The sequence below is a fragment of the Rhinolophus sinicus genome, linkage group LG02 (genome assembly GCF_036562045.2).
Source record: "Rhinolophus sinicus isolate RSC01 linkage group LG02, ASM3656204v1, whole genome shotgun sequence".
Lineage (NCBI taxonomy): Eukaryota > Metazoa > Chordata > Mammalia > Chiroptera > Rhinolophidae > Rhinolophus > Rhinolophus sinicus.
The window spans coordinates 150,627,558-150,654,291 of NC_133752.1; the positions used below are offsets into that span (position 1 = coordinate 150,627,558).

Below are 26,734 nucleotides of genomic sequence, written 5' to 3' on the forward strand. Positions count from 1 at the left end.
CTATTGTGTTCTAGAACCAGATGCCCAATATCTCCACGCCTGTAAGTCGATTTGAATCTCTTGCAAATACATGACTTAAAAAGCCATGTGTATTTGTGGGAGAATACTGCTTTTACAAGGGGATAAAGTGAACATTGTAAAGGTTAAGATGAGAGTATATAGCACTTGGCGTAGTTTACCTTCTTTCAAGTATGTAGTTTGGCTATATCTAAAGGAATGTAGAGAGAGACAAATGGGTTTAACCTATGGGAAAATACATTTCCAATTCAGAAAGCATTAAGGATAGTCAAGATTTGTTGAACATATTGATGTCTTGTGATTTAAAAGTAGGGAAGACCAAAATTTTCCTAGGTTTTCTCCTAGCCCATAAATACTATACACAGGGTGCCAAAAAAAATTGTATACACATTTTAAGAAAGGAAAGAATTATACTGATAACAAAAGATGAATGCAAGTCATGTTTGACTTCTGCAATTACAAGAGGTGCTCAAAGTGGTTACCATCAGCGTCCAGACACTTCTGATTACAGCAAACTGCTTGAGCAATGTTGACCAAAGTGTCCATTTGTGTACATTTTTTTGGCACCCCTGGTATTTACAAAACAGTTCTTGGCTCCTGAAAGGAAATCGCATTTGGCAAGACATTTGAGAAAAAGCTCTGTTGTGTGGCACCATAGGCCTAACATAGCAACACAAATGTAGCCAACATACTCGTAGCCCCAGAGGAAAGCCAATGCCAGGGCTTTAAAACAACTAGTAACCAAATAGTTCTAGTTTTGAGTTAGTGTCCAACTCAAAGGGAACACTTGAGTGAGGCCTGAAGACCCTCTAAAATACCCCTCTGTTTCCACAAAACAAGGGAAGGGTAACGACCAGAGCCTGGGAAGCAGCAAACCAATGCAGAGAAGAGCTTGCTTTTTAGGCAAACAACATTCTGTGGAGGGTGTCATGCTTATTTAAAGTTCTGAGGCACAAGGCAGGGACAGGATTAAGAAGCCAGGGTTTCAACTGTAGCTAATGTTTTATTTTTGTGGTAGTGGCGGTTGGAGGGATATTGTTTAGTTTTGTTTTGAAGAAAATAAAATCTGGTAGTAAGGCAAATGTTAAGATAACAAGCAAACTTGGGTAATAGGTACATCGGCTGTTTGCGATTTTATTATGTTGCTGCACAGCAAATTGCCCAAAAACTTCGTGGCTTAAAACATTACCTCATGCAGTTTCTGGGGGTCAGGAATTCAGGAGTAGCTTGGCTGATAGTTCTGTCTTGGGGTTTCTCATTAGGTTGCAGTCATCTGATGCTTGACTGGGGCTGGAGGATTCACTTACAAGGTGTTTCACATGCCTGGCAAGTTAGTGCAGGTTGTTGACTGGTGACCTTAGTTCTTCAATTTACATTTACCTCTCCATAGGGTTGTTTGTCCTTATGACGTGGCAGTGGGCTTACCCCAGAGTGAGTGATCCAAGAGAGGGCAAGTTGGAAACTGCAGTGTCTTAATGACATAACCTCAGAAGTCACATTGTCATTTTAACAATATCCTATGTGTTACATGTCAGTCCTATTCATTGTGGGAGGAACTATAATAACAGGAAGCGAGAATCAGTGGGAGCTCCATCCAAAACCCTATGGTTTAATTTTTATACTGAGTAGAACAACACCATGGTTAGAACCTTCTGTTTTCTGTATGTTTGAAATATTTTTTTTAAAGGGGGAAACCTATAGTTTAGAGAGAAGTTTTCCCATTTTTTTACAGTTCAAACTCGAATTTCAGTATTTTTTGTTGCCTTTTAAGCTATCTTACAACAGACACCTACAAACTCCTGAACTATCCTATCCCCTTTATGCCCTGATTTGGTTATTGTTCCAACTTGCTGCTGCTAATTCAGTATTTCCCTCTGTTCCCCCTACTCCCAATCATATGTCAAGACAATGACTAGTAGTTGACTAGTAGTCAAAGCCTTTGGTGACATGAGATACCAAATGAGACATGACAAGGATGTAGTTTGTAAGCTATATGCTAAGGCACCCAGGAAATGTCCCCAAGCATTCCTTTAGGGGGCACGGGTCTTATTATCTACTAATATATCTCTGCCCTAGCAGCAAGCACAGTGCCTGTTTTTGACCTACAGAATGCTCCAAGGGATGTAAACATAATGATTATTTCCCTCTTAGACCAGCTTCTTTATTAAATATAAACATTTAACCCTAGGGTTTTGTAAAACGTATTTATCCTCTTTCCAGACCCAGGTCTCTTTAAGCACGTCTTGAAAAGCTGAGTCTCAGGGTGGAGAGACCTAAGGAACAGAGAGACACTTGACCTCTTGTTCTGTCACTAGTCAGACTCACTCTGGGCCTATTTTCCCTTTTGCACTATGGATTTCCATCCTGCCTTTCTCAGAGCAGGGTGGTAAATAGAGCAATCAAATCTGGAAGGACTTGTAAGCTTAGAGATGTGTGTCCAAGCTTGGGAGATGAGGGGCAGGGCACCCTAGGACGTGACAGCTCTGCTCAGTGGGACCCCAGAGCCACTGCCAAGGAAGAATGAGCCATTTACTGAGAAAAGAAATAGAAGTAAGTAAAAGCCCAAGGGGGATTTATTTAGACATGGGTCAGGATGATAATAATAATCAACTTTAACTACATCAACAATAATAAACTTTAACTACATCAACACCTTCAATTTACTACCCACCCACTTTATTTTAATACCAGAATGCTTAAATGTCTTCACAGCCCAGCATTCTTGACCTCCATTAGGTGACCTTAAAATGGGAGAAGTCCAGTGCCTCGTTTTTTACAGATGATAGATTTAATTGGCAGGGAAGAAGGGAAGTGATACCACAGCCCAGTGTCGGGCCTTGGAGGACCAGGTGCCTTAAATATTGCCTACCTCAAGGTCAGAGTCAATAGGGATCTTTCAGCCCTATGAGGGGCCAGGGCTGTGATTTAGGGGTATGCTCAGTTTAAGAGGCTAGAGGGAGAGGAGAGAGGTGCCATTTTTCCCTCCCAATCCCATCAAATTCCTGGCAAATTCCTTAATGCCCTGCAGATGGCACCACTGACAAGGAGTTCTCTGCCCAGAAATGCTGAGCTCAGATTTGTGAACTCTGCCCTGCCTGTCACCTTGGAACTGAGCCTAAGATACACAACAAACAGGAAGTGACTTACCTGGCATTCACATGCTTGTCACTTTTTGTTCTGTCCATTCCTGGAGGCAGCGGGGCCTCACGCTAGGCCCTCGTGAATCAGGCAGCCACAGGAAACCCCACACCCAAGGAGCTCTTTCTTGATCTCAGCTCCTGCCTCTACGGTGCTTCCCAGGATGGGAAGGATATACTGGGGGTGCCAAATAAATGTATACACATGACTTGTATTCATCTTTTGTTATCAGTATATATTGAGTGTTATAATTTTAATATAGTTTTTTTCCTTTCTTAAAATGTGTATATATTTTTTTGCACCTTCTGTATAAACAGCCTTGGAGTCAACATGTAATGGAGGATCATGTTGTTAGATTAATCTGAACTAAATATTGATACAAAGTGAATAACCATCTGACGGTGTGGACATAATCATGCGATTCAAGGGCCAACTTCTTCTTCTCTTTAACCTGGTCCATAAACTGAAATCAATGCCCTACCCTACCCATCACTCAAATGACCAACTCACCTCCCACCTGACAGCTTGCTGTATGTTATTATGTCCACCTGTGATGGAATCAAGCTCATCACCTCAGTCCTGTCTGGGGCTTTCGAACACTATTCTCTTTCCCTATATGTAACACCTTTTCCAACCATAACTGATCCCACCCCCTTTGCCCAGTTAGCTCATACTCGTCCCTCATTGATGAAAACCCAAGTGTCACCTCTTCAAGGACTTGAAGACTAGGTCAAACTAGATCAGATTATCTGTTATATATTTTTATAGAGCCTTCTACTTTTCTCTCAAGGCATTTATCACATTTTGGAATTATTTATTTGATTATTTAATTCATATATTTCCCCCCCACCAGATTTTATAAGCTTCATGTCTATTATACTTACCATATACTATCTTGGTGCTGAGTACACGACTAACCCTTAATATTTCAAGAATTAATTTTGGGGAAGAGCAGAGATTCAAACTTTTCATTCTGAAAGCTAGCAAAGACTGCCCCTCTGCTGCCTTTTCCGTCCTCCTCTCCCAAAGACCTAAGATGTGTCAGGAAGACACTACAGGGTGGACAATGTCATCACATGGAGGTGTACGGTAAAGTTGCTGCTCTGTTCTAAAGATTCTTCACAAATAAGAAGAAATCTCTCAGCCTCTCTCTGTCTCAACTCTAGCATCTCATGATACTAACATGTAGGAACTTCTGCTGGCTCACACTGACCAAATGAATGTGTGCTATGAGATAGGTGTGACCCAGCTGCCAGAACAGACTGATGTCACCTTAGACATTCCTTTTATACAACAATGTGCAAAGCTAGGTATACAAATGTTCCCACCATCCTCTTCACTGATTACCCTACTATGCAAACTATTGTCCAGTTCTGTGTACCTCAAGAATGATATGGACATACAAGAGAATTTCCTCCAAGGGACAAGTGGAGTAGGTAAGTAAGTGGTCCTGGATAGAGCAACTCAGAGACCTGAGGTTGTTCAGATTAGAAGAGAGAAACCCAATGAAGAGCTCCTGTCCATAAATGGCAACAGAATCATTCCTCAAATGGAAGACTCATTTCCCCAGAGGGCACAGCAAAGGATGGGGAAGAACATTGCAGCTCACTTTCTAATAATTAGCTAGGACCCACAATGAACCACTATGACATCCATGTTGTGCAGGGCAACTACATAGAACTGAAGACTTCTAAGATACCACTCCATTCCCAGCATCTAGGATTTCACAAATATTCCTGCCGTCTCAAGCCAATCTTTCATTATGACTATCCTCTCAAATATTTTTGGAGAGCTCAGAGATAGGTAGGGACAAAGGAACAGAATCTCTCAAACAAGGTTTCTTAAATCCTTCCCCGACCCCTGCCAACAACAATAATAACACAAAGTTCTCAGATCCAGGGAGACCTGGCCTGAGGGGAACCTCTGGTTTCCTTAGTACCCTAGACAAGTGGGAATTCTAAAGTTGCTGGTCCATTTCTAGGAATTAGTCCAATTTTCATCAGAGAAAAAGAAAAAAGGTTTACAGCTTGTCTTAGTTTGGGCTGCTATAACAAAATGCCATAGACTAGATGGCCTAAACAACAAACATTTATTTCTCATAGTTCTGGAAGCTGGGAAAATCCATTTTATTATGTTGCTGCACAGCAAATTGCCCAAAAACTTCGTGGCTTAAAACGTGTATTACCTCATGCAGTTTCTGGGGGTCAGGAATTCAGTGACTGGTGAGAGCCCTCTTCTTGGCTTGCAGATGGCCCATCACCTTGCTGTGTCCTCATGTGGCTGAGAGAAAGAAAGCTCTAGTCTCTTTCTCTTCTAAGAACATTAATATACCTTATGACCTCATCTAAACCTAATTACTTCTCAAAGGCCCGACCTCCTGATATCATCACATATAAATTTGGGGGCTACACAAACATTCAGTCTATATATAATACAGCCTGTAGTATATTCACCCTAGAGTTGCATGGGTTCTTCCTGAAGACCCAGAAAGTCTTGAGAATAAAACTGCCCTGAAGCTACTAATCTTAGAGTGAGCAGGAATTTTTCCATACTTAGGTTTTCCATGGGAAAATTAGGACATGTAGGTAAGTAAGAGAAAATAAAAATAACCCATAATCTGAATGGAAAGTTTCTGAAGTCTTAAAGAAAAGGGCAACTTTTCCACCCCTTTCCCGTCCCAGTCACCTCTGGGAGTGGGTGCCCTGGGTCTTCTGTTTGCTCCTCTGAAAGTGCTATTCAGCAGTAAGTCTTCATCACTTGAAAGCTCAAAGGTGGCCTCACAGGAAGAAGCCGAACAATGAACCCTTTAGATACAGATGGAGGGTGCTGGAGCTCTTGAGGATATTCAAATTTAAGTGTTAGCTTTCTATTACACTAAGTATCTAAGCAGTTTAGTAATGAGAAGAATATAGAAGTGGGGCGATATAGCCACTAAGAGGCAGAATATTGAGTTAAAGGGAAGCTTCTGAGTCTGAAAGGCCAAGTTTAAATCCCAGCTCCACCACTTACTATTGTAGGCCCTTGCACAACATTACTTAATCTCTTTGAACTGATTCCTCATCTATTAAAAAAAAAAAAAACTACTTTGTGGAGTCCTTGTGACATTGAATGAACTAATCTATGTAAAGCACCTGTTAATATTTAGCACTTAGTGTTGCTCAATCTGGATCATTCCCTCCTGGGTGTTGCTTGAAGATGTTGAAATTTACTCCACAGTCAAGGTGGCCCCTTCCCTACCAAGAATGGGTAACTAATCTGCTGGACAGACCAAATCCATGCACATGAGTGTTTACTGTGAGAATGGCACTGGGTTAAGTATTGGGGTTGAAAGGAAATAAGTTAATTAGAAGCCAAATACAGGTTTCTAGCTCTCTAAGAGGAGGGGAAAAGAAAAAAGACATAAATGGAGGTTAAGTTAAATAATACAAAAGATTTAAATAACAGCTCAAGATAATGTTATGAGACAGTGCATATATACCTAATAAAACAGGTTGCTTTAGATAAGGTAATTGGTATACCTAAAGGTTGCTTTAGATAAGGTAATTGGTAACTATACCATATATAGTTCAGTGCTCACTGAACTATACAGCTGGATATTGCTTTGAGAATTTAGAAGAGGTGGAAATACCTTCAGGAAAGGATGGAAGAAAAGACATTTGGGTTGAGACTTGGAAGTAGGTAGAATTTGGATAAAAGGAGATGTGGTAAGTTTTTTTTAAGATTCTTTTTTTAAAACTTTTTTTATTGGGGAATATTGGGGAACAGTGTGTTTCTCCAGGGCCCATCAGCTCCAAGTTGTTGTCCTTCAATCCAGGTGTGGAGGTGTGGGGGCAGAGCCCCAAAAAGCAGTTTCCAGGCTCTCGGCCTCACATAGAAAGGTGTTGGCTCAGATAGTAAATGGCCAACTGTGATTGCATGGCCATCAGCTGTGGCTAGTTGGCCGTCAGCTGTAACCAGTGAGCCATTGGCCACAATATAACTGCTGTGGCTACGCCAGAGAGAGAGAGAGAGAGAAGAAAGATGGCGGTTTGAAGGAGGAGAGAAGGAAAATGGGGCCTAGCAAGAAGATGGCGGCTGGGCTGGTGTGGATGGCGGTTTGCGGACAGTGTGGATCCAGCCTCCAGTGAGAGTATAGTGCCGCCAGCGAGAATATAGTGGTGTGACTCCCCCATCTATGGCTCCTTGTGTGTTCCTTTTTGGCCTCACCATATCCTGCGTTATGAGGGGAGCGGGAGCAGAGACCCTGCAGGCCGTCCCGCACGACAAATGGCGCAGCGAGCAGGGTCCCCCGCACAACACATGGCGTAGTCGGCAGGATATGGTGCCAGCCAAAGCTCTCCAAAGGACGGTGGAGCAGTTTGTGTGTATGAACACCCAGTCTCAGGAAGACCAGGAGGAGCAGCTGCCGGAGAGCTGGACCCCCGTGGAGGGGTGGGAGGACGTGGACGGTTCTCCCACCGGCACAGGAAAAGCCATGCAGCTGCCAGAGAGATGGAGCCCCGTGGAGAGGTGGAAAGATGTGGACGGTTCCCCAACCAGCACAGGCCGGAGAAAGCAAAGGTCGTTGCAGCCCTGTGGGCCGGGGAAGTTCCTGCTCAGGCAGCCCGGATGCAGGACTTATAGTCCCAGGAGGTAACGCTTGCTGAGTCCTCCGTGGGAGATGAGGGTGAGGTCAAGGTCATCCCTCACCCCCAGGACAGCCCTGGTGAATGACTATGGACTATGGGGAATTGCCTTCCATCCCTAATTTAATGGACCGCTTGACTGTTTGTTTGGGAACTGTTGTTAGTGGAACTGGGGGATATTTGCTTTTGTCTCTTGACTGGCCGCCATTGAGAATATGTAAGCACCTTGATTGTGAGTCGCTGTTGTTCCAGCAGGGTACCCTGAGAGGCACAGAGAGAGTGGCAGGGCAACTACATAGAACTGAAGACTTCTAAGATACCACTCCATTCCCAGCATCTAGGATTTCACAAATATTCCTGCCGTCTCAAGCCAATCTTTCATTATGACTATCCTCTCAAATATTTTTGGAGAGCTCAGAGATAGGTAGGGACAAAGGAACAGAATCTCTCAAACAATGTTTCTTAAATCCTTCCCTGACCCCTGCCAACAACAATAATAACACAAAGTTCTCAGATCCAGGGAGACCTGGCCTGAGGGGAACCTCTGGTTTCCTTAGTACCCTAGACAAGTGGGAATTCTAAAGTTGCTGGTCCATTTCTAGGAATTAGTCCAATTTTCATCAGAGAAAAAGAAAAAAGGTTTACAGCTTGTCTTAGTTTGGGCTGCTATAACAAAATGCCATAGACTAGATGGCCTAAACAACAAACATTTATTTCTCATAGTTCTGGAAGCTGGGAAAATCCATTTTATTATGTTGCTGCACAGCAAATTGCCCAAAAACTTCGTGGCTTAAAACGTGTATTACTTCATGCAGTTTCTGGGGGTCAGGAATTCAGTGACTGGTGAGAGCCCTCTTCTTGGCTTGCAGATGGCCCATCACCTTGCTGTGTCCTCATGTGGCTGAGAGAAAGAAAGCTCTAGTCTCTTTCTCTTCTAAGAACATTAATATACCTTATGACCTCATCTAAACCTAATTACTTCTCAAAGGCCCGACCTCCTGATATCATCACATATAAATTTGGGGGCTACACAAACATTCAGTCTATATATAATACAGCCTGTAGTATATTCACCCTAGAGTTGCATGGGTTCTTCCTGAAGACCCAGAAAGTCTTGAGAATAAAACTGCCCTGAAGCTACTAATCTTAGAGTGAGCAGGAATTTTTCCATACTTAGGTTTTCCATGGGAAAATTAGGACATGTAGGTAAGTAAAGAGAAAATAAAAATAACCCATAATCTGAATGGAAAGTTTCTGAAGTCTTAAAGAAAAGGGCAACTTTTCCACCCCTTTCCCGTCCCAGTCACCTCTGGGAGTGGGTGCCCTGGGTCTTCTGTTTGCTCCTCTGAAAGTGCTATTCAGCAGTAAGTCTTCATCACTTGAAAGCTCAAAGGTGGCCTCACAGGAAGAAGCCGAACAATGAACCCTTTAGATACAGATGGAGGGTGCTGGAGCTCTTGAGGATATTCAAATTTAAGTGTTAGCTTTCTATTACACTAAGTATCTAAGCAGTTTAGTAATGAGAAGAATATAGAAGTGGGGCGATATAGCCACTAAGAGGCAGAATATTGAGTTAAAGGGAAGCTTCTGAGTCTGAAAGGCCAAGTTTAAATCCCAGCTCCACCACTTACTATTGTAGGCCCTTGCACAACATTACTTAATCTCTTTGAACTGATTCCTCATCTATTAAAAAAAAAAAAACTACTTTGTGGAGTCCTTGTGACATTGAATGAACTAATCTATGTAAAGCACCTGTTAATATTTAGCACTTAGTGTTGCTCAATCTGGATCATTCCCTCCTGGGTGTTGCTTGAAGATGTTGAAATTTACTCCACAGTCAAGGTGGCCCCTTCCCTACCAAGAATGGGTAACTAATCTGCTGGACAGACCAAATCCATGTACATGAGTGTTTACTGTGAGAATGGCACTGGGTTAAGTATTGGGGTTGAAAGGAAATAAGTTAATTAGAAGCCAAATACAGGTTTCTAGCTCTCTAAGAGGAGGGGAAAAGAAAAAAGACATAAATGGAGGTTAAGTTAAATAATACAAAAGATTTAAATAACAGCTCAAGATAATGTTATGAGACAGTGCATATATACCTAATAAAACAGGTTGCTTTAGATAAGGTAATTGGTATACCTAAAGGTTGCTTTAGATAAGGTAATTGGTAACTATACCATATATAGTTCAGTGCTCACTGAACTATACAGCTGGATATTGCTTTGAGAATTTAGAAGAGGTGGAAATACCTTCAGGAAAGGATGGAAGAAAAGACATTTGGGTTGAGACTTGGAAGTAGGTAGAATTTGGATAAAAGGAGATGTGGTAAGTTTTTTTTAAGATTCTTTTTTTAAAACTTTTTTTATTGGGGAATATTGGGGAACAGTGTGTTTCTCCAGGGCCCATCAGCTCCAAGTTGTTGTCCTTCAATCCAGGTGTGGAGGGCGCAGCTCACTGGCCCATGTGGGAATCGAACTGGCTACCCTGTTGTTCAGAGCTCACACTCTAACCAACTGAGCCATCCCGCCACCCTGATTTGGTAAGTTTTAACAAAGGTTGTGTTGTGTCTTTTTGCATAGTGTTCTGAGTGGTAATTGAGTAAACACAAACTTTCACCAATTCTAAACACAGACATTAGAAAGAAAACTACCAGCTTTCAATGAATTTGTAAACAAGGGCACAAGAACTTGTGAGAAAATAAATCAGATTGCTGCCGAGCTCAAAACTCCTTTCCCTAGAAAGTCTTCTAGATGCTTTCTCTCTGTTCTGAGCTCGAACTTGTCTTACACTATTATGCAGTTCCAAGTTCATTTGTTTATAGATATTTTGCCTTTTAAAGTTCATTTCATTTGTACTCATTGGTACATTCTGGATGATGCTAAGTCTCTAAGCAGAATCTATGGTAAGCAGTTACTGTAAGAATCAGATATGAGTCTGTGACTCGAATAATGTCACAGTGTTTTGTGAACTGCAAAGGACCATGAACATTAGATTCACAGATTTGGAAGCAATATGAAGGGTCTTCTAGTTTTGCAAATGAGATCAAGTGTAGCCCAGGATGACAATTCTAGAACCAGAACCCAGCTCTCCTGATTATTAATAATGCCTGTCATTTTTTCTCACTACATTTGTAAATATTTGAGTACCTACATGTATTAGGCATCAGGTTAAGGACTAAGGAAATAACCATGTTCAAGATGTGGATGAAAATGGGGTTCTACAGAAAGTATCCTCACAGGGTGATCTGATAAGTTCCTAAATGGGCAGGTCATAGTAGGTAGTCCTGCCCCAGGCATATACTTTTTTAGTGAAAGGTTTATCTTAGCCTTAAGCAAGCCCTGCCCGTTGTTTCCATGCATCCAGGTTAATACACCTTTGAAATAAATTTAACCATCCTGAAGAAAGCACATAATCTTATTAACCACCTATAATCTGTTTTCCTGCCTTACTTTTTCCCACCCTCATGTGATCTTCCTTACATTCCCTCCTTGATTCCAAACGCATAAAAGAAACTGTGAAACTGTCATGAGTTTTGGTTCAAATAAACTCATAAAAATTCTCTGCAGGGTTGGATGTTCTTATATCCCACAGATAAATATGATTCTTTTCCTTTAGGAGACAAATAAATGCAAACAAATTAAGGCAAGTTGTACTAAATAATATGACAAAAATAGATTGCTTTAGATAAGGTAGTTGGGGAAAGATTTGCTCTAAGCAGATTACATTTAAGCTCACATCTGAGAGAAACAGGAGCTAGCCAAAAGTGAGTTGGGAAGGAGGAAGGGAAGGGGAGAGCTCTTCCAGGCAGAGGGAACAGCAAATGCAGAGTTCTAAGAAAGAAAAGAGCTTGGCAGGGTCCAACAGGAACTGACCAAAGGCCAGGGTGAAGAAGGTGCCTGGCTGAAGCAGTAGAAAGGTGATAGCTCACAGGTCACAAACTCAAATGCACAGCTGGCCTGGCAATATAGAAGGAAAAACTGGTGAGATATACGTGCTTACCCGAATGATGAGGGCTGTGGAAGAGTGGCCTGCTTCATCTACAGAGCCATAGGTCCTTTTTGCCCAGCTCAGCCAGATCTTCTATTTAAGAGACAGAAATCTGAAATTTTCAGGTGTCATCTCCTGATTTTTAAATGTTTGTTCAAATTTGTTAAAAACACTGTGAGCCAAACAAAACATAGCATGCCTAATGTAGCCCAAAGTCCACCATTTTGCAACCTCTGAAAGCCTTGTAGGCTTACTTTAAGGCAGGTGAGTTTTTAAGTGCATATGGATTGCTTTTGAAGGGTGGTGAGCTGGGATAGATCTGATTTGTGTTCTAATAAGATCATTAAAGCACAGGGGCTTGAAATTAAGATCTGAGAAGTGTTAAGCCCTAAGGCCACCTCTCCCTGACAATCTGTAAGTTCTTCCAGGGCAGGGCCTTGATCCATTCCTGTTTATTCTTACAACACATTCAGTAGACCCAAGCCACCTCTCCATCCTCTCCTTTCCTTGTAGCACAGCCAAGACCACAGCAAGCTGTCATCTCTTTGTAACTGTGTCTACCCACTGTCCCTGTTGGAGTTATTTACTTCAAGTTTGGTTGCTAAATGGGAAATCAGCTTTTTAGGTTATCTCATTATCTTACTATCACCAAAGACAGGTATGTATATATGTATTTATACAAATACACACTTTTTATTTCCCAAGGTTTTATTGCAAACCACTGGGGAAACATAAAGAGATACAAATAACTTGCCTCAAGGAGTTACAAGAGTACAGAATTCAGTTGTTAATGCTGGCCTCTGATTCTTGCTCAGATAGTAACTGGATGCAGTCTAAGGCCTTTAGAATTGGTCTCTTATTCTTCAGTGGGGGCTTTTGCAAAACTCAAACCTTTCTTTGAGTTTCTCTGCACTGCTCCTTTTAATTTAGAGGAAGGATTCAACTCCAGGAAGGTGTGACTTTTCAAACAGTACTTCTACCAAGGTCACAGGAAGGTAACTTGCATTCCTTGATTTTGTGACCTTGGGCACATGACAACCTCTCACCTTTTTTTTAATCTCTAAAATGCTAGTCACAACACGTTTCTCTTAACGTTGTCATGATATTAAAATGAGATAAAGTCTATTAAATGAGTGGCACATAGGTCAGCTAATGTTTGATTCAGCCCCACTCAGCAATGATCCCCTGTGGGCATTTCCTCACAAAGTTTCAGAATTTCTATTTCTGTAGTTCTCTATTCAGTTTTCTTTGGTATTTGCTCTAGCACACATTTGGCCATCCACAAAAGTGACTGAGTGAAAACTACTGGCGGTGAAGGAGCCCTCACTCAAACATAAACACACTTGCAGAAAATGCTGCTACAGACCTCGGGTTCCTGGGCAGCGGTACCTTTCAGAACCCCCATGGAGCTTTCACATCCTGACATGCTCCAAACAGTTCATCTAAACACGACCAAACTAAAATTTCGGTCGCTATTAAATTAAAATGCAAGAATCCTCACTTATCAGCGGGAGGCGAGGGAGACAGTTGGTTAGTTTTAGAACGAACACCGATTGGTCTCAAAAGTCCCGTCTCCTTCCACAGGGCAAGCCTATCAGCGTCCCTGTAGCGATGAGCGGCAGCTCTCTAGGAGCCAATGAGTTCCGCTCTCTGAATGGAACCCGCCCATCCCTTGTGTCGTCATTCGGTCTCCTGTAAAATAGAACCAGGACCTACGCTTCCTCTTAGCGAGCCGGGTGGCGGGTGTTTGCGTTGAAACGTGACCGTGGACCGACCTTAAAGGGGAGGGAGCAGAGCGGGGCAGGGACCCTTTAAAGCGAGGCGCACTGGTGCCTGCCCCTTTAAGGGCGGGGCGACCGCACAACTGAATCTGAACCTCAGATTACCCGGAGTTTCCGTCGCAGGCTGCGAAGAAAGGCTGGATCCTCGGCTGGGTCCGGGTGCTTGGCGGCGGCGGCTTCATCCCCGCTTGTCCTCCCCGGGCCCGGAGACACCCCCGCCCCAGTCATGCTGAGCAGAGTATGGAAGCAGCTGACTACGAAGTGCTATCCGTGCGAGAGCAGCTATTCCACGAGAGGGTCCGCGAGTGCATTGTGAGTGCGGGACCGGGCTGGAAGGGTAGGACCAAAGGGGGTTGAAACACAGGTGTCGCGGGAGAGTGAGAAGTTCGGGTCGGAGTACGACCATCTGGGCTTAGAGCGCGTTATACCCTGTCTGGACCAGGGGTGAGCGACCAGGGGCCCCGGCCCGAACCAAGGACCGGTGCGTCAGCTGGCTAACTGCGGGATAAACAAAGCCGGTTGGTTTCCGTTCCTCCGCTCTACACGTCCCTCCACCCCCACCGGTGTTCTGGGCGTGAGTCCTGTGTGTCAGACTCTGGTGAGTCTGCCCATGTTAGTCGGATAGTCCGAGAAGGATGGGTTTGATTTGAATTTACTCCCCAAACCCAACTGATGTTTATTAAAGGGGAGTCGAACAGGGGACTTTGGTGGGTCTCCCACTTTGGAAGCTCGGACTCTTGCTGGGGTGGAGTCTACTACGTAGAGATGAACAACTAAGGTTTCCCCTTTTCTCCCTCCCCCCCACCCCCGCGCCCCATTGTTGTTTGTTACTAGAAACCCTGCATGCCGAAGTTCCTGTTCAGGGATGTCCCCTGTGAGTGGTTCCCCCAAGTGATGCAGAGGGCACCTGGCTGCCTTCCTTACCCCCTCACTGCCACCTAGAACAGCTGAACCTGCCACAGCAATAGACTCTTCACTTCTGGGCTGGGGGCTTCCAGTGGCACTTAGGAAGTTGGATCTTCTTCAGGCCTGCTTTGAACTCTCATCTCTCTCCTTTCTCTTCTGTCTTCCTTGGAGCTCCTCAGGGTAGCTCTCAACCCCATATACTAAATGGAAAGGAAAAGAGGTTTGGAAGAATAAAATTGTTAGTGAGTAGGGTCATCCTTCAGTTGTCTCAGGCTGGACTCTAGTCTGCCCTGGGCAGCCTCAGATTGGAGAAGGGGTAAAGTAAGCCATGATTTAACTAGGTCTGCCCTTATGTGTGAGGACTGAAAAGTAGGGAGTATATCAGTCCATGTGTGGAATGCCATCTCTGCTTTCAGGAAGCCTTCCTTGTGTGTCCCTTAATGGATAGTCCCACATGGCGGAGTTGGGCGTATAGTGGAGGCTCGCCCAGGCCTTGAGACAGTGTAGGGCCAGAGGCCCACATTCCTAGAGAACAGGGAGGGGTGAGACCTTGGACAAAGAAGCAGTCCCCTGGGGATCTCCCCCTTCCTTTAGTCCCATTAGCTCGGGACATCAGTGCTGGCCAAGGGCAGCCTGAAGGCTTCTGGTACCTCCTCCACCTGGCTCCCATCCCTTGCTTTAAAGAATGACCCAGCTTCTGCTGGAACTGCGTGGAACTCCAGCCTGACCTTTTGAGCCCTCCCACCTTCCTGGCTATTACGCAAGCACAGGGCAGAGCAGTAGGCTGTAAAAATCCTGCAGTTACAATCTGAGTGGCTCATTCTACTCCGCTTCTCTAATGTCAAAAAGTACAACTTTGTCCTAGACCTATGGCTCTCTTAGGGTCTCTATAACTTCTTCCCTCTTTGTATAGATAGTTGTACGCAGATTTCCTGTAGGGTTAGCTCTTCTTGGGGATTGGAGGACCCACGAGACTGATCCTGCCTTCTTGGCTTACTTCAAATGCAATAATGTCTCTTCTCAAGACTCCCTGATTGTGGAGCCAAGTTGAGCAGTGTCTCCTCCCCTGAGCAATAGCAGCTTACTTGGGGTAGGGTAGGGATGCCTGAATGTTCAGAGTAACCTGGCCAAGTCTTGCTTTAACTGTCAATTGGAGGTCTAGTCACCCAGGGGCATGGGACAGGCCCTGAGAGGCCTGGTCCTGGAGTTAGAAGTTACCCAAAGTAGGGACCGGGGATTGATAGATTTCAGAGGGGGTGATGCTGTCTGTAGAAACTTTGTAGATGTTGGGCCCCAGCTTAGGCCTACTCTTAGGGACAGAGGATTAAATGAGGCCCAGAGCAGACCTGATCTTTCAGGGCCTCTGAATAAACACAGAGTAGAAGTTCGAACTTGATCTAGAAACATGATTCCTACTTATTATCTCCTGGAGCTTGGGTCAAGGTGGCAATGGGGGTGGAGGGAGAGGGAGTAGAATGCCAGGACAATGCAGAATCTTCTTCTTCCCCTCAAACTTGCTTCCCTTCCCAATGATGTGCTAGAAGTAAATTCTGTCTGGTTCTATGGCCCGTTTCAGGTGTGTGTACACGTGCATCTCTAGTTTTCTCTGCTCATTTACCAACCAGGGTATGGCTAAAGCCATTTTCTTCCAGGAAATCCTTCGTAGGGCTGGACCTGGTGCCATTTCCCCTGGTACATGGAACAGCCCCTGTATGGTGCTTCTTAGAGGCCCCCAAGGTCCTGACTAGAAGGAAGGACCAGAGAGAAAGATGGAACCCCTAGAAGTATGGAGTCTTGTTTTGGGGAAGTGACCCAATGAAATTAACAGAGGCCACTTGAAACCTATGTGATTTTACTAACCATTGTCACTCCAATAAATTTAGTTAAAACACACACACACACACACACACACACACACACACACACACCAAGCAGAGAGGCCATTGGGGCTGTGGAATGTGCTGGGGATTAGAGCTTCTCATCCCATCTCATGCTCTGCCACAGATCTCAACACTTCTGTTTGCGACACTCTACATCCTCTGCCATATCGCCCTGACCCACTTCAAGAAGCCTGCTGAGTTCACCACAGGTACCTGTGACTTTCCTTCCTTCTGCCTGCCCTCTGCCAGTGTTCCCGTTGCCATGGGGTCAGCCTCAGGAGAATTGGCGTATGGTGTCTGCTGGGAAAGGAGAGGTGGCTGTTCTGGAGCCTTTACCTCTCCTGCTTCTTCTGCCTCCTGACCGGCACAGACTGGGACAAAGTGGTATAGTGGAAAGTCTAGATAGAAGTGTCTACAACCAGTAATGCTGGTAGGCAAGTCCTGTAACTTTTCTGACCCTCAGTTTCATCCTCTACAAAATGGGCCTAACAACACTCTCTACCCAGTCCATTGTTGTGTGGACCAAATAAGATGGTTAATGTGAAAGCCCTCTGTGAATCTAAAGTGGCAACTACAGGGCGAATGTAATCATGGGCACAAACTCTGTCATCTCTCCTAGTGCTTCCACACCCAGGACCAGAGACCTCCCTGACCGCTGGGGCCCCAGAACCTGGTGATGGTGGCATTATTCTTTATTGAGAGCCCAAATGTGCTCAGATTGGAGCTTTCCTTCCTGAAGGAATTGTGTAACTGGCAGGGGGTGGGGGGACACACTTGCCCCAGTTCCTATCCCCAGCCTGTCCAGATCATCCTGTTCTGGCCCTAGCCTTTCCTCCCATCTAGATGGCTTCCTAAACCCCCACCCAAGAAGACAACTACTCCTCAGTGTAATTCTCCTGGAGACTTTCTCTGTGAATCTCCCCTCCCCCCACACCCCACATTTCCCTTTCATTGTACCCAGCCACTGATGTAACCAACCTCGCAGAGCTTACAAAGAGGAACCTGTGATAGGAGAGATGGTGGGAAGGGAGGGAGGTTCTGGCCCGTGCTTTCTTCTCCTGGGACCACTAATCTTTAAGCTGCCACCTTGGCCAGAGAATATGAGTATGTTGTGCAGCTCATAGCATGAGCTCTTCCAGAGCCTCCTGTCCAGCTCTGCCCTGTGGGTACAGGCCCTTCTTTCAGGGGGCAGGGAGGAGGCAGGAGGGCACATTGCAACACGGGTGGTTCCCAGAGCTACCCACTGATGTCCTGTCTTTTCCCCATGCCTCTGTCTCTTGTAGTGGATGATGAAGATGCCACAGTCAACAAGATTGCGTAAGTGTCGCCTGAGCACCAGGCACCAGTAGCCTTTAGAAGCTGAGATCTAGTGAGGCCCTGGAGCTGGGGAGGGCAGGAAGTGGGGTGTCACAAAGTAAAGAGAAAGTTTCTGCTTCCACCCCATTTCTGGCTTCTTCCAGCTTTACCCCACCCTGGGGACGCTTGGAAAAGCTGTTCTTCCTGTCTCTCTGGTTAGGCCAGGAGTTTCTGGGATCCTCATGGCCAGGAACTGTCAGCTGGGGCCTGAGTCACCGGAAATAGCTCCAGCTTGGCTTCACCTCCCAGTAGTCATTGGGAAGGGATTAGGGTGAGATGCAGGCTGATGGAAACAGCAGGGGATAGGGAAAATGGAATTCCTGAGCGAGGGGTATGCTTGATTCCAAGAGGATGGCCCTTACTCCAGGTTGCTGTTATTCACTAACAAGTATAGAGAAAAATATAGAGATGACCCTTCTGGGTCAACAGATTACAAGAAAGCAACCCTCCCCTCTTGATGGACCAAGTAGATAAAAATGTCCCTTCTTTTCAGCCATTGCAGCCCAGGACACAGGCCTTCTCTATAAAGCTGGGTTTCCGTCCCATTTCCCCCCTTTGCTGTAGTGCCTTCGTTCAGGGCATAGCCACCTGGGGTGACTCTGCTCTTACTTGGGCTGAAGAAGGCAAGCTCAGAAATCCATATCTCAGAGCAGAGAAGAAGCCAGGCCCCTTAGCTTGGCATCATGCCTGATGCACCCTACAGGCATATGTGGGAGGATCACATTCCTGGGGACAGTCTGGGCAAGTGACATGGCAGGTGACCAGATTCCCATGAATGCCTGAGTTGTGCCTATCCTATGTGCCAAGGCTTCCCTGGAGGTAAGGGCTAGGGTGGGAGGGGTGGGGGAGGGAGGGGCAGTGGAGGCTCCTTACCTAGGTCTGTCACCGCTGCAGCCGTTCCAGGAGAAACCACAGGTGCGAATGGGGCTTCTTGGGCCCAGGGAAGTGAGTGTCTGAGCTAAGCAAGGGCACTACCCCTTCTCTGCCCAGGCTTGAGCTCTGCACCTTTACCCTGGCGGTTGCCCTGGGTGCTGTCCTGCTCCTGCCCTTCTCCATCATCAGCAATGAGGTGCTACTCTCACTGCCTCGGAACTACTACATCCAGTGGCTCAACGGCTCCCTCATCCATGGTGCGTGGCTCCTGCGTGCAGCTTGGGTGATGACGGAGCAGAGGGGGTCAGGCAGACACACACAGCCTGGGGCTCATCAGTCATAATCACCCTATTCCCAGCTCCCCAAGTGGGTTGGACTCTCCCTTTCCTGACCACCTCTACCTTTCCTTTTTTTGCTCTAGGCCTCTGGAACCTCGTTTTTCTCTTCTCCAACCTGTCCCTTATCTTCCTCATGCCCTTTGCATACTTCTTCACTGAGTCCGAGGGCTTTGCTGGCTCCAGAAAGGTGAGTGAGGGATACAGCAATCAATCTAGATGGGAAATAGAATTCCACTCAGATGATTCCAGTGAAGAGATTTTAGTGAAGAGACTATTTGCAGAGGTTTAGTTAGAGTTGAGGGGACCAACACTAGCACCAAAAGTTTGAGGTGCTAGTGACAGCAGAAAGTCATTACCACCCCTAGACCTGTGGAAGCAGAGGGAAGAAACAGCTTCTGGAATGTCCTGTGTCCTGATAGTTGAAGCTGGGGAGGTGGGGCCTCCCATCAGAGGAGTCCCTGATACTTCCCATTGGGCAAACTGAACAGGAAACCAGAGGGCAAAGAGCTTGTGTGATGCAGACCGGATCTGGGGGGTGGGGGAGATACAAATCACGAACATCTAGGAGAGGGAACGGCCCCAGGTTGTGAGGTAGGAGGACAGAGTGGTTTAACAGAATAAGAGGTAAACACCCTCCCCGTCTCCCAAATCCAGTCCCCTCTGGTCGCCTCGGCCAGGCTGCCATCTCCCATGTTTCCTTACTTCCCCCACTGGCCTGATGTTGACCACCCCCTCACCCATTGCCTCCTCCCGCAGGGTGTCCTGGGCCGGGTCTACGAGACGGTGGTAATGTTGATGCTCCTCACTCTGCTGGTGCTGGGGATGGTGTGGGTGGCGTCAGCCATTGTGGACAACAACAAAGCCAGCAGGGAGTCACTCTATGGTGAGAGGGCCAGCTTCCTTCCCAGTCTCCATGCTGAGTGGCTCTTTGGTTGGCTGATGGTCCCTTGCCAGGAACAACTGTATTCCTCTGAGGTTGGGATCACCTTCATTAGACTGACGTTTCCAAAGTGATGGACTTCAGCCCAAATCCAACCTGTACAAATGTTCTGCAGGGCCCATGCAATTATTTCAAAAAATACATGAGTCAGTTGTTGACATGTTAACGTTGGGAGGTTTCACATTAATATCCAGATCGCTGGCTTTGCTTGACAAGGTTGAGGATCTGGCTACACCAGTCCCTGGTGACTAGAGCCGAATGGCAATGTGCCCTTTAGGTAAGGCTTAGGGTCCCCAGTGCGCTCTAGGCCCTGCCACTCCCTCTTCTGCTGGCATCAGCCAGCGTTCCTGAATTGCATTATTTGCCTGACCCCTGTAGGCTTTTATGTTGTATCCTTGCCTAGTTTCTGAGGCCTATCAGCTCCAGTAAGTGGGAAAGTGACGGGCTGCCTTTACCTTTTTTCACCCTTAGACTTCTGGGAGTACTACCTCCCCTACCTCTACTCGTGCATCTCCTTCCTTGGGGTCCTGCTGCTCCTGGGTGAGTGTTCAGGGTCTGGAAGGGTAAGGTCCTTGGGCCAGAGCCACCAGGGTGGAAGAGATGGAATGGAGGGAGTGAGTAGGGGAAGTGGTGGGGAGAAAAGAGAAGGGCCTGACAGGCGACTGGATTCTGTCCCCACAGTGTGTACCCCACTGGGTCTCGCCCGCATGTTCTCGGTCACTGGGAAACTGCTGGTCAAGCCCCGGGTATGTAGCGCTCCTTCTTTGATGCTGTGGGGTAAGCTTCCTGCAAAGCTGGAGCCAAACGACGAAGCAACCCTACCTACGGTTGTGTAGGGCACACCTTGCAGAGGGCCACAGCCTTTGTTGGTTCCTGTATCTATCCTTCATCCCAGCATCTGGACCTCGTTACCAGACATACAGAACACAAGGCAGTTGGGAGGGATGGATAAAGTTGCTGGCCACAGGGGTAGGGGAAGGAATGGGACCCTGAAGCCCTGGGATGAACGGGGTGTTCTTGGGGCCCTTGGGATCTGGGAGCCTGTAAACGTAAGTCCCTCCCTTTCCCCTGCTCCTAGCTGCTGGAAGACCTGGAGGAGCAGCTGTACTGCTCAGCCTTTGAGGAAGCAGCTTTGACCCGCAGGATTTGTAGTGAGTTGAAATTCTTCCCAGCCGGGATGGTGGGTGGGACTTGGGCAGGGGCAGCACCATCCTCTCTGCCCTCAGATCCCACCTCTTGCTGGCTGCCTTTGGACATGGAGCTGCTGCACAGACAGGTCTTGACTCTGCAGACACAGAGGGTGCTGCTGGGTATGTGGGTTGACAGGGATTGGGATACCTGGGTTTCCCCAAGGAGAGTAGCCCCTCATTCCAGACTCTTGCTAACAGCTTCCCATTCCTCCACAGAGAAGCGGCGGAAGGCTTCAGCCTGGCAGCGGAACCTGGGCTACCCCCTGGCCATGCTGTGCTTGCTGGTACTGACGGTGGGTGTACCAGCCTTGGTGGGGGTGGGGAGTAGTAGGCACCGGTACTTTAGGCCTTTTAAGGGAAGACGGAGGGGATACAGGGACCTGGTTATCCTCAATAATAGTTGCCTCGCATTGCGTGCCTCTGTGTCCTACCCTGTGCTGAGCACATCAATCCCCACTTTGTAGATGAAGAAACAGAGAAGTTAAGGAGTTTGCCCAAGGCCACTGAGTAGTTAACGCAGGTTTGCTCTGGGGTGAAAATAAGGGTTGAAATACAGTCTTTCCCTCCACTTACCAAAACCTGGACTTGAGAATAAGTCTTATCATTCTGGAGGAAGAGATCCATTTTTCTTTTTTCTTTTTTTTAATTTTTTTATTGGGGAACAGTGTGTTTCTCCAGGGCCCATCAGCTCCAAGTAGTCGTACTTCAATCTAGTTGTGGAGGGTGCAGCTCTGTTCCAAGTCCAGTTGCCGTTTTCAATCTTTAGTTGCAGGGGGTGCAGCCCACCAGACCATGTGGGAATTGAACCGGCAACCTTGTTATTGAGAGCTAGTGCTCCAACCAACTGAGCCATCTGGCCACACCAAGATCCATTTTTCTATTTGGGCTTTCTGCAATCCTTCCACCTGGAGAGGGTGTATCTTATAATACCCTCGAAGTTGTTCTGTTGCCAGCACCAACCTTGAGGAGGTCCCACACAACTAATTGGAAACTGAAAATGTTGGACTAGCATATCTGCTCTTTTTTTTTTTTTTTTTTTTTAATTTTTATAAGAGTTTGTTTGAGCCCAGAGTGTTTGCTCTTAACATTCAACTCTGGATACAGCTGTGGGCTGGGGCCAGGATGGAATCTGTGACCTTGCCTCCCACAGGGCCTAGCTGTGCTCATTGTGGCCATCCACATCCTGGAGCTGCTCATCGATGAGGCTGCCATGCCCCGGGGCATGCAGGTACGGGGCTGCCCTCCCACCATATCTTTCTGGGGGGCCTAGGAAAGGCTGGGGTCAGGGGACAGAAGCTGAGGCCGAGGGAAGTCTGGGTGCTGGGTGGTACTGATGGGGAGTGCTCCGCAGTGACACTGCTCCCTCTCTCAGGGTGCCTCCTTGGGCCAGGTCTCCTTCTCCAAGCTGGGCTCCTTTGGTGCCGTCATTCAAGTTGTACTCATCTTGTATCCTTCTGGAAACCCACCATTACCCCTGTCCACTGAACCTGTCTCCTCTGGGACTTTGGGCAGAGCTGTTGTGGGAGTGATGGGAAGGGGGCAAGTCTTTACCAACCTGGTATTGGTGGGTCCATGCCACTGGCGGAGAGGGGTCCATTCGCTTTGAGATGAGGCATTAATCCTCGGGAGCCCGCCAGTTCTTCCCTAACCTCAGTGGCAGTTACCTGATGGTGTCCTCGGTCGTGGGATTCTACAGCTCTCCACTCTTCCGGGGCCTGCGGCCCAGATGGCATGACACAGCCATGACGCAGGTAGCTGGGCAGGAATAGAGGAAGGCTCCTGGGGGCATGCATGGGGACTAGGTGCTGGCAGCTCTGCTTCCTTACCTCCCCTTTCTTTATTCCCACCCAGATAATCGGGAACTGTGTCTGTCTCCTAGTCCTAAGCTCAGCACTTCCTGTCTTCTCTCGAACTCTGGGTAAGTAGCAAAAAGAGGTAAAGGAACTGAGTATGCACTGATGCAAAGCAGGCACTTTGCATACAGGCTTTCCCTAATTTCCACGACAAACCTAGAAGGAGGTATTATCCCTCCTCAGTTTCTCTGTAAAATGCCTATGCTGAGCTTCAGCGTCGTATTGCTTCAACGTTCATACTTTCTCCATTTGCTATATCCGACAACCTCCCCCATTTACTTCCATTTGGTGGAAAGGCACCAGTTTCCCCCAAATCTTCCTTTCGACCGGATTATCTAATAAACGTTCTAATTTAAAAAATGAGAAACAGAAGCTAATAGATTTACCCAGTTATACAGCTAGTTTGAGGCTGTCTCCTAAACCTCTAAACCTCAGCTGAGTACTTTTTCCACACACTGAGGCATCTCCTATCTTTAGAGCTGTGATCTAGAATTACCTGGTAAAAATGTTCAAAAGTAACTAGTTCACCCCAAGGTAGGGTGCGAATTGCATGGGGAATCCCCCTCCACCACGTCAAAACCCATATATCATAAATGATTTAGTATTTAAATCAGTTCTATTTGGTCCTTAAGTTAATACGCTCTCCTCTATACCATTTGTACTTATACCATGAGGATTTCAAAGGAAACTAGGCTTGCAGGTCCACCAGTTAGTCCCTTTAGGTTGTATGCCGGTGGGAATATGTTTTCAAGTGGGAGAGGGCCCCAAATTTTTGATCTGTGATATTATTAACGGCTCAGTATGTGTTAGAAGAGTACCTGGCACATATAGTGCTTTATGTGTACTGTCTCATTTAGTTCTCACAGTCCTATTATTTTCTCTATAGTCGAAGAAGCTGAGGCATAGATGTTTAAGGAATTTGCCCCAGACCACAGTTTGTTAGGGTGGAGTTTGGATGTGAACCAAAGCAGCCTGATCAGAGTCAGAGCTCTTAGCCTCCACAAGGCTCCGTCTACTAAAATAATACTTGGTGACCAGCTTGTGGGTTCCTGACCCAGCGACAAGTGGCAGGCCCAGGGAGCTCCCCTGGAGCCAGAGGGGACCCCACTGGAGGATATGGAGGAGAAGATGCCAAACTCTGGAAGGGAAGTTGGAGCAAGACTAGCTGCTGACACCCTTGAACAGCCCTGACTGCCCCTGAGTTTGGGAGGTGGGAATAATTGAAGCATACCGTGTTTCCCCAAAAATAAGACGGGGTCTTATGTTAATTTTTGCTCCAAAAGACGCATTAGGATTTATGTTCAGCGGATGTCATCCTGAAAAATCATGCTAGGGCTTATTTTCGGGGGAAACACGGTAGGAGAGGCCAACCTATCAATTGCAGTGTTGAAATATGGCCACCAGGAGGCAGCAGAAAGCTGGGGGATGGGCTGGGGAGCCCACCTCACCTCCTGGCCTTTGTACTTCAGGGCTCACTCGCTTTGACCTGCTGGGTGATTTTGGACGCTTCAACTGGCTGGGCAATTTCTACATCGTGTTCCTCTACAATGCAGCCTTCACCGGCCTCACCACTCTCTGTCTGGTGAAGACCTTCACTGCAGCTGTGCGGGCAGAGCTGATCCGGGCCTTTGGTGAGAGGGAGTGGGGGGGTGCAGGCTGGTGGGGTGATTGTGAGGTGGAGCCCTCTGGAGCAGTGGTCATCCCAGCAGGGGAGATGGCATGCTCTCTGCTTTGTTTGTAACCTCCCTCATCCTCCCATTCTGTGGCCTTGTCTTATCCCAGAGGGCTAGACCTATGCCCTACTTTTGACTGTTCACCTCCCTTCTTCTCCAGGGCTAGACAGACTGCCGTTGCCTGTCTCCGGTTTCCCCCGGGCATCTAGGAAGACCCAGCATCAGTGACCTCCAGTTGGGGGTGGAAGGGAGAAAACTGGACACGGCTATCTGCTGCCCAGGCCTGCAGGACCACCTGGACAGGGTGATGGACCTTCGGACCTGAGCGGGTCGGTGGCAGAGGGGAGCTGAGCCATCTGCACTGTTGCATAATCTGAGCCAGAGTTTGGGACCAGGCCCCCCTGCTTTTCCAGATTTAACTCTGGGACTCAGCATGGAGTGGGACTGGGTGACTGGGTCTGCCTCCTGGTCCCAAATCCGTTTACACATCAATCTGCCTCACTGCTGTTCTGGGCCATGCCCATAGCCATGTTTACATGATTTGATGTGCAATAGGGTGGGGTGGGGGCAGGGGAGGGTCTGAAAAGGGGCAGACTTGGGGGGCAGATTATCTCTGCCTCTGGCCCAGAAGAACCTAAGCACTGTGCTATCCTGGACAAGGGCATGGGGAGGAAAAGGCCACAACCATCAGCAATAAAGTTGATCCCAAGGTTTGCTTTGGTTTTTTAAAGGGTCTGTCTCTATGTCTATTTGAACAGCTTTGCTCCCACAAGTTTTGAGTCTACCAACTGAGAGAAACAAAGTGGTCCTGCCCACCATCCTTTTCCTTCCCCTCCATTCTCCTTGTTAGTGACCTTTGGGGACTTGGGTCTGGTGTTAAGCCATACAGTTAGGCAGTGGGACGCTCCTCTCCCTGAGCCTTGCCGAAAGCTGGCTGGTTCCCCGACTCTTCCTTATACCCATGGCCTCATTTTGGTGCCTTGGTTACTGGGGGTTGGTGGGCGTGGGAGTCGGAGTAAGATAATCTCCCCCTGTACACACATCCTCAGCCCTGTCCTCCCTGACTTCACCATTGGATGTGGAATAAAAGAAGTAGCTGACTGACAAGGGTTTGATCCACCTCAGAGAAGAAGCTAACTCCACCTTTCCAGAGGCTATCAGTGCCTTGAATGCTATGTAAGCCCCTTGCTATGTTGGGGTTAGGGGCAAAGTTTCTGCTCAGGGTTATGCATGTGCATTACGCAACTTCTAGGACCACCATTCATTTCATAGTCTTATCTATAGTGACTGACTATTTTCTTGTAAATGGCAGTCAAGTGTCTTGAAGAAGGAGTTTTGGGTTTTTTTTGTTCTACTGTACACAAAGGAGCTGTGCATGCTAGCTGTGGAGCTGAGAGGTGAATATGGAATACAAAAAAAAAGTGGGTGCCACGAATACTTGCTGAGCACCCTACTACAGGCCAAGCCACGGGGATGCGATAAACAAGTTTGTGCTTAAGAATTGCTTTGTCTAGTAAGGGTGACAGGAATTCTAATACTGTACCACAATGGATGGCAGTTAATTACTGGTTCTCAAGGAAATAGAGGTGGGCAGTGTCAGGACATTAGAGAAGGCTTCTTAGAGAAAGTGATTTCTAAACAGTCATAGATTGGTGGGTAAAGTGTCCCAGGCTCAAAGCCTCTGAGATGAGATCTGAGTGGCTGGAAGCAGAGCTCCAGGGGGTCCAGAGAGGGTGAAGGTTAGAGAGGTGAAAGGAAACTATCATTAGCTTGTTAGAGACTTAAGCACCCACTGCCCTCCAGCAACTTCCAATTGACAAGTTACTCTTTTGAAAAGAAACAGCCATTGGGTGTCTAACAAGGACAAAAGAGGGGTCAAATTTTGAAGTCCTAAACCAGATAAATTACAAAGCTCAGTTCCTGATTCTGAGGGAAGCTCCCAGTAGAAGGCTGCAAAGCTACTAGGGAAAATGGTCTCCTGGTATCCACCCTTTCCAGTCCTGGTTACTGCTCATGAGATGGAAATGGTGGTTTGGGAAGGGCCACAGAGAAGGGAGGCTCTGGTTATATGCACAAAGAGCTTGGCTGGCCTTGGGCAGAAGCTGGAACCCATACTTCCTGGATGGTAGCAGAGGACATGGCCTGCCAGGGTAGGCTTTGAGAGAGCAAAGGTCCA

At 46.9% G+C, this 26,734-nt stretch overlaps 1 protein-coding gene across 6 annotated transcripts; it reads left to right on the forward strand.

Annotated features, from left to right (window-relative positions):
• Positions 1-13,455: 13,455 nt before the first annotated feature.
• LMBR1L (limb development membrane protein 1 like) lies at positions 13,456-25,288 on the forward strand. Of its 6 annotated transcripts, none has more exons than XM_074325744.1 (18): positions 13,467-13,861; positions 16,460-16,544; positions 17,619-17,652; positions 18,682-18,821; positions 18,986-19,089; positions 19,659-19,785; positions 20,314-20,382; positions 20,524-20,588; positions 20,921-20,993; positions 21,069-21,152; positions 21,249-21,325; positions 22,183-22,260; position 22,405; positions 22,466-22,548; positions 22,670-22,783; positions 22,884-22,950; positions 24,355-24,516; positions 24,719-25,288. In XM_074325744.1, the coding sequence occupies exons 1-18, from the start codon at positions 13,790-13,792 to the stop codon at positions 24,784-24,786; spliced, it is 1,503 nt and encodes a 500-aa protein (XP_074181845.1). In that variant the 5' UTR covers positions 13,467-13,789; the 3' UTR covers positions 24,787-25,288. The 6 variants fall into 6 exon arrangements, with proteins under 6 accessions (XP_019580223.1, XP_074181844.1, XP_074181845.1 ...); XM_019724663.2 differs by adding an exon at positions 16,955-17,008 and having other exon boundaries at positions 13,469-13,861; positions 22,405-22,478; positions 22,693-22,783; XM_019724664.2 differs by having other exon boundaries at positions 13,456-13,861; positions 22,405-22,478; positions 22,693-22,783.
• The last annotated feature ends 1,446 nt before the right edge of the window (positions 25,289-26,734 follow it).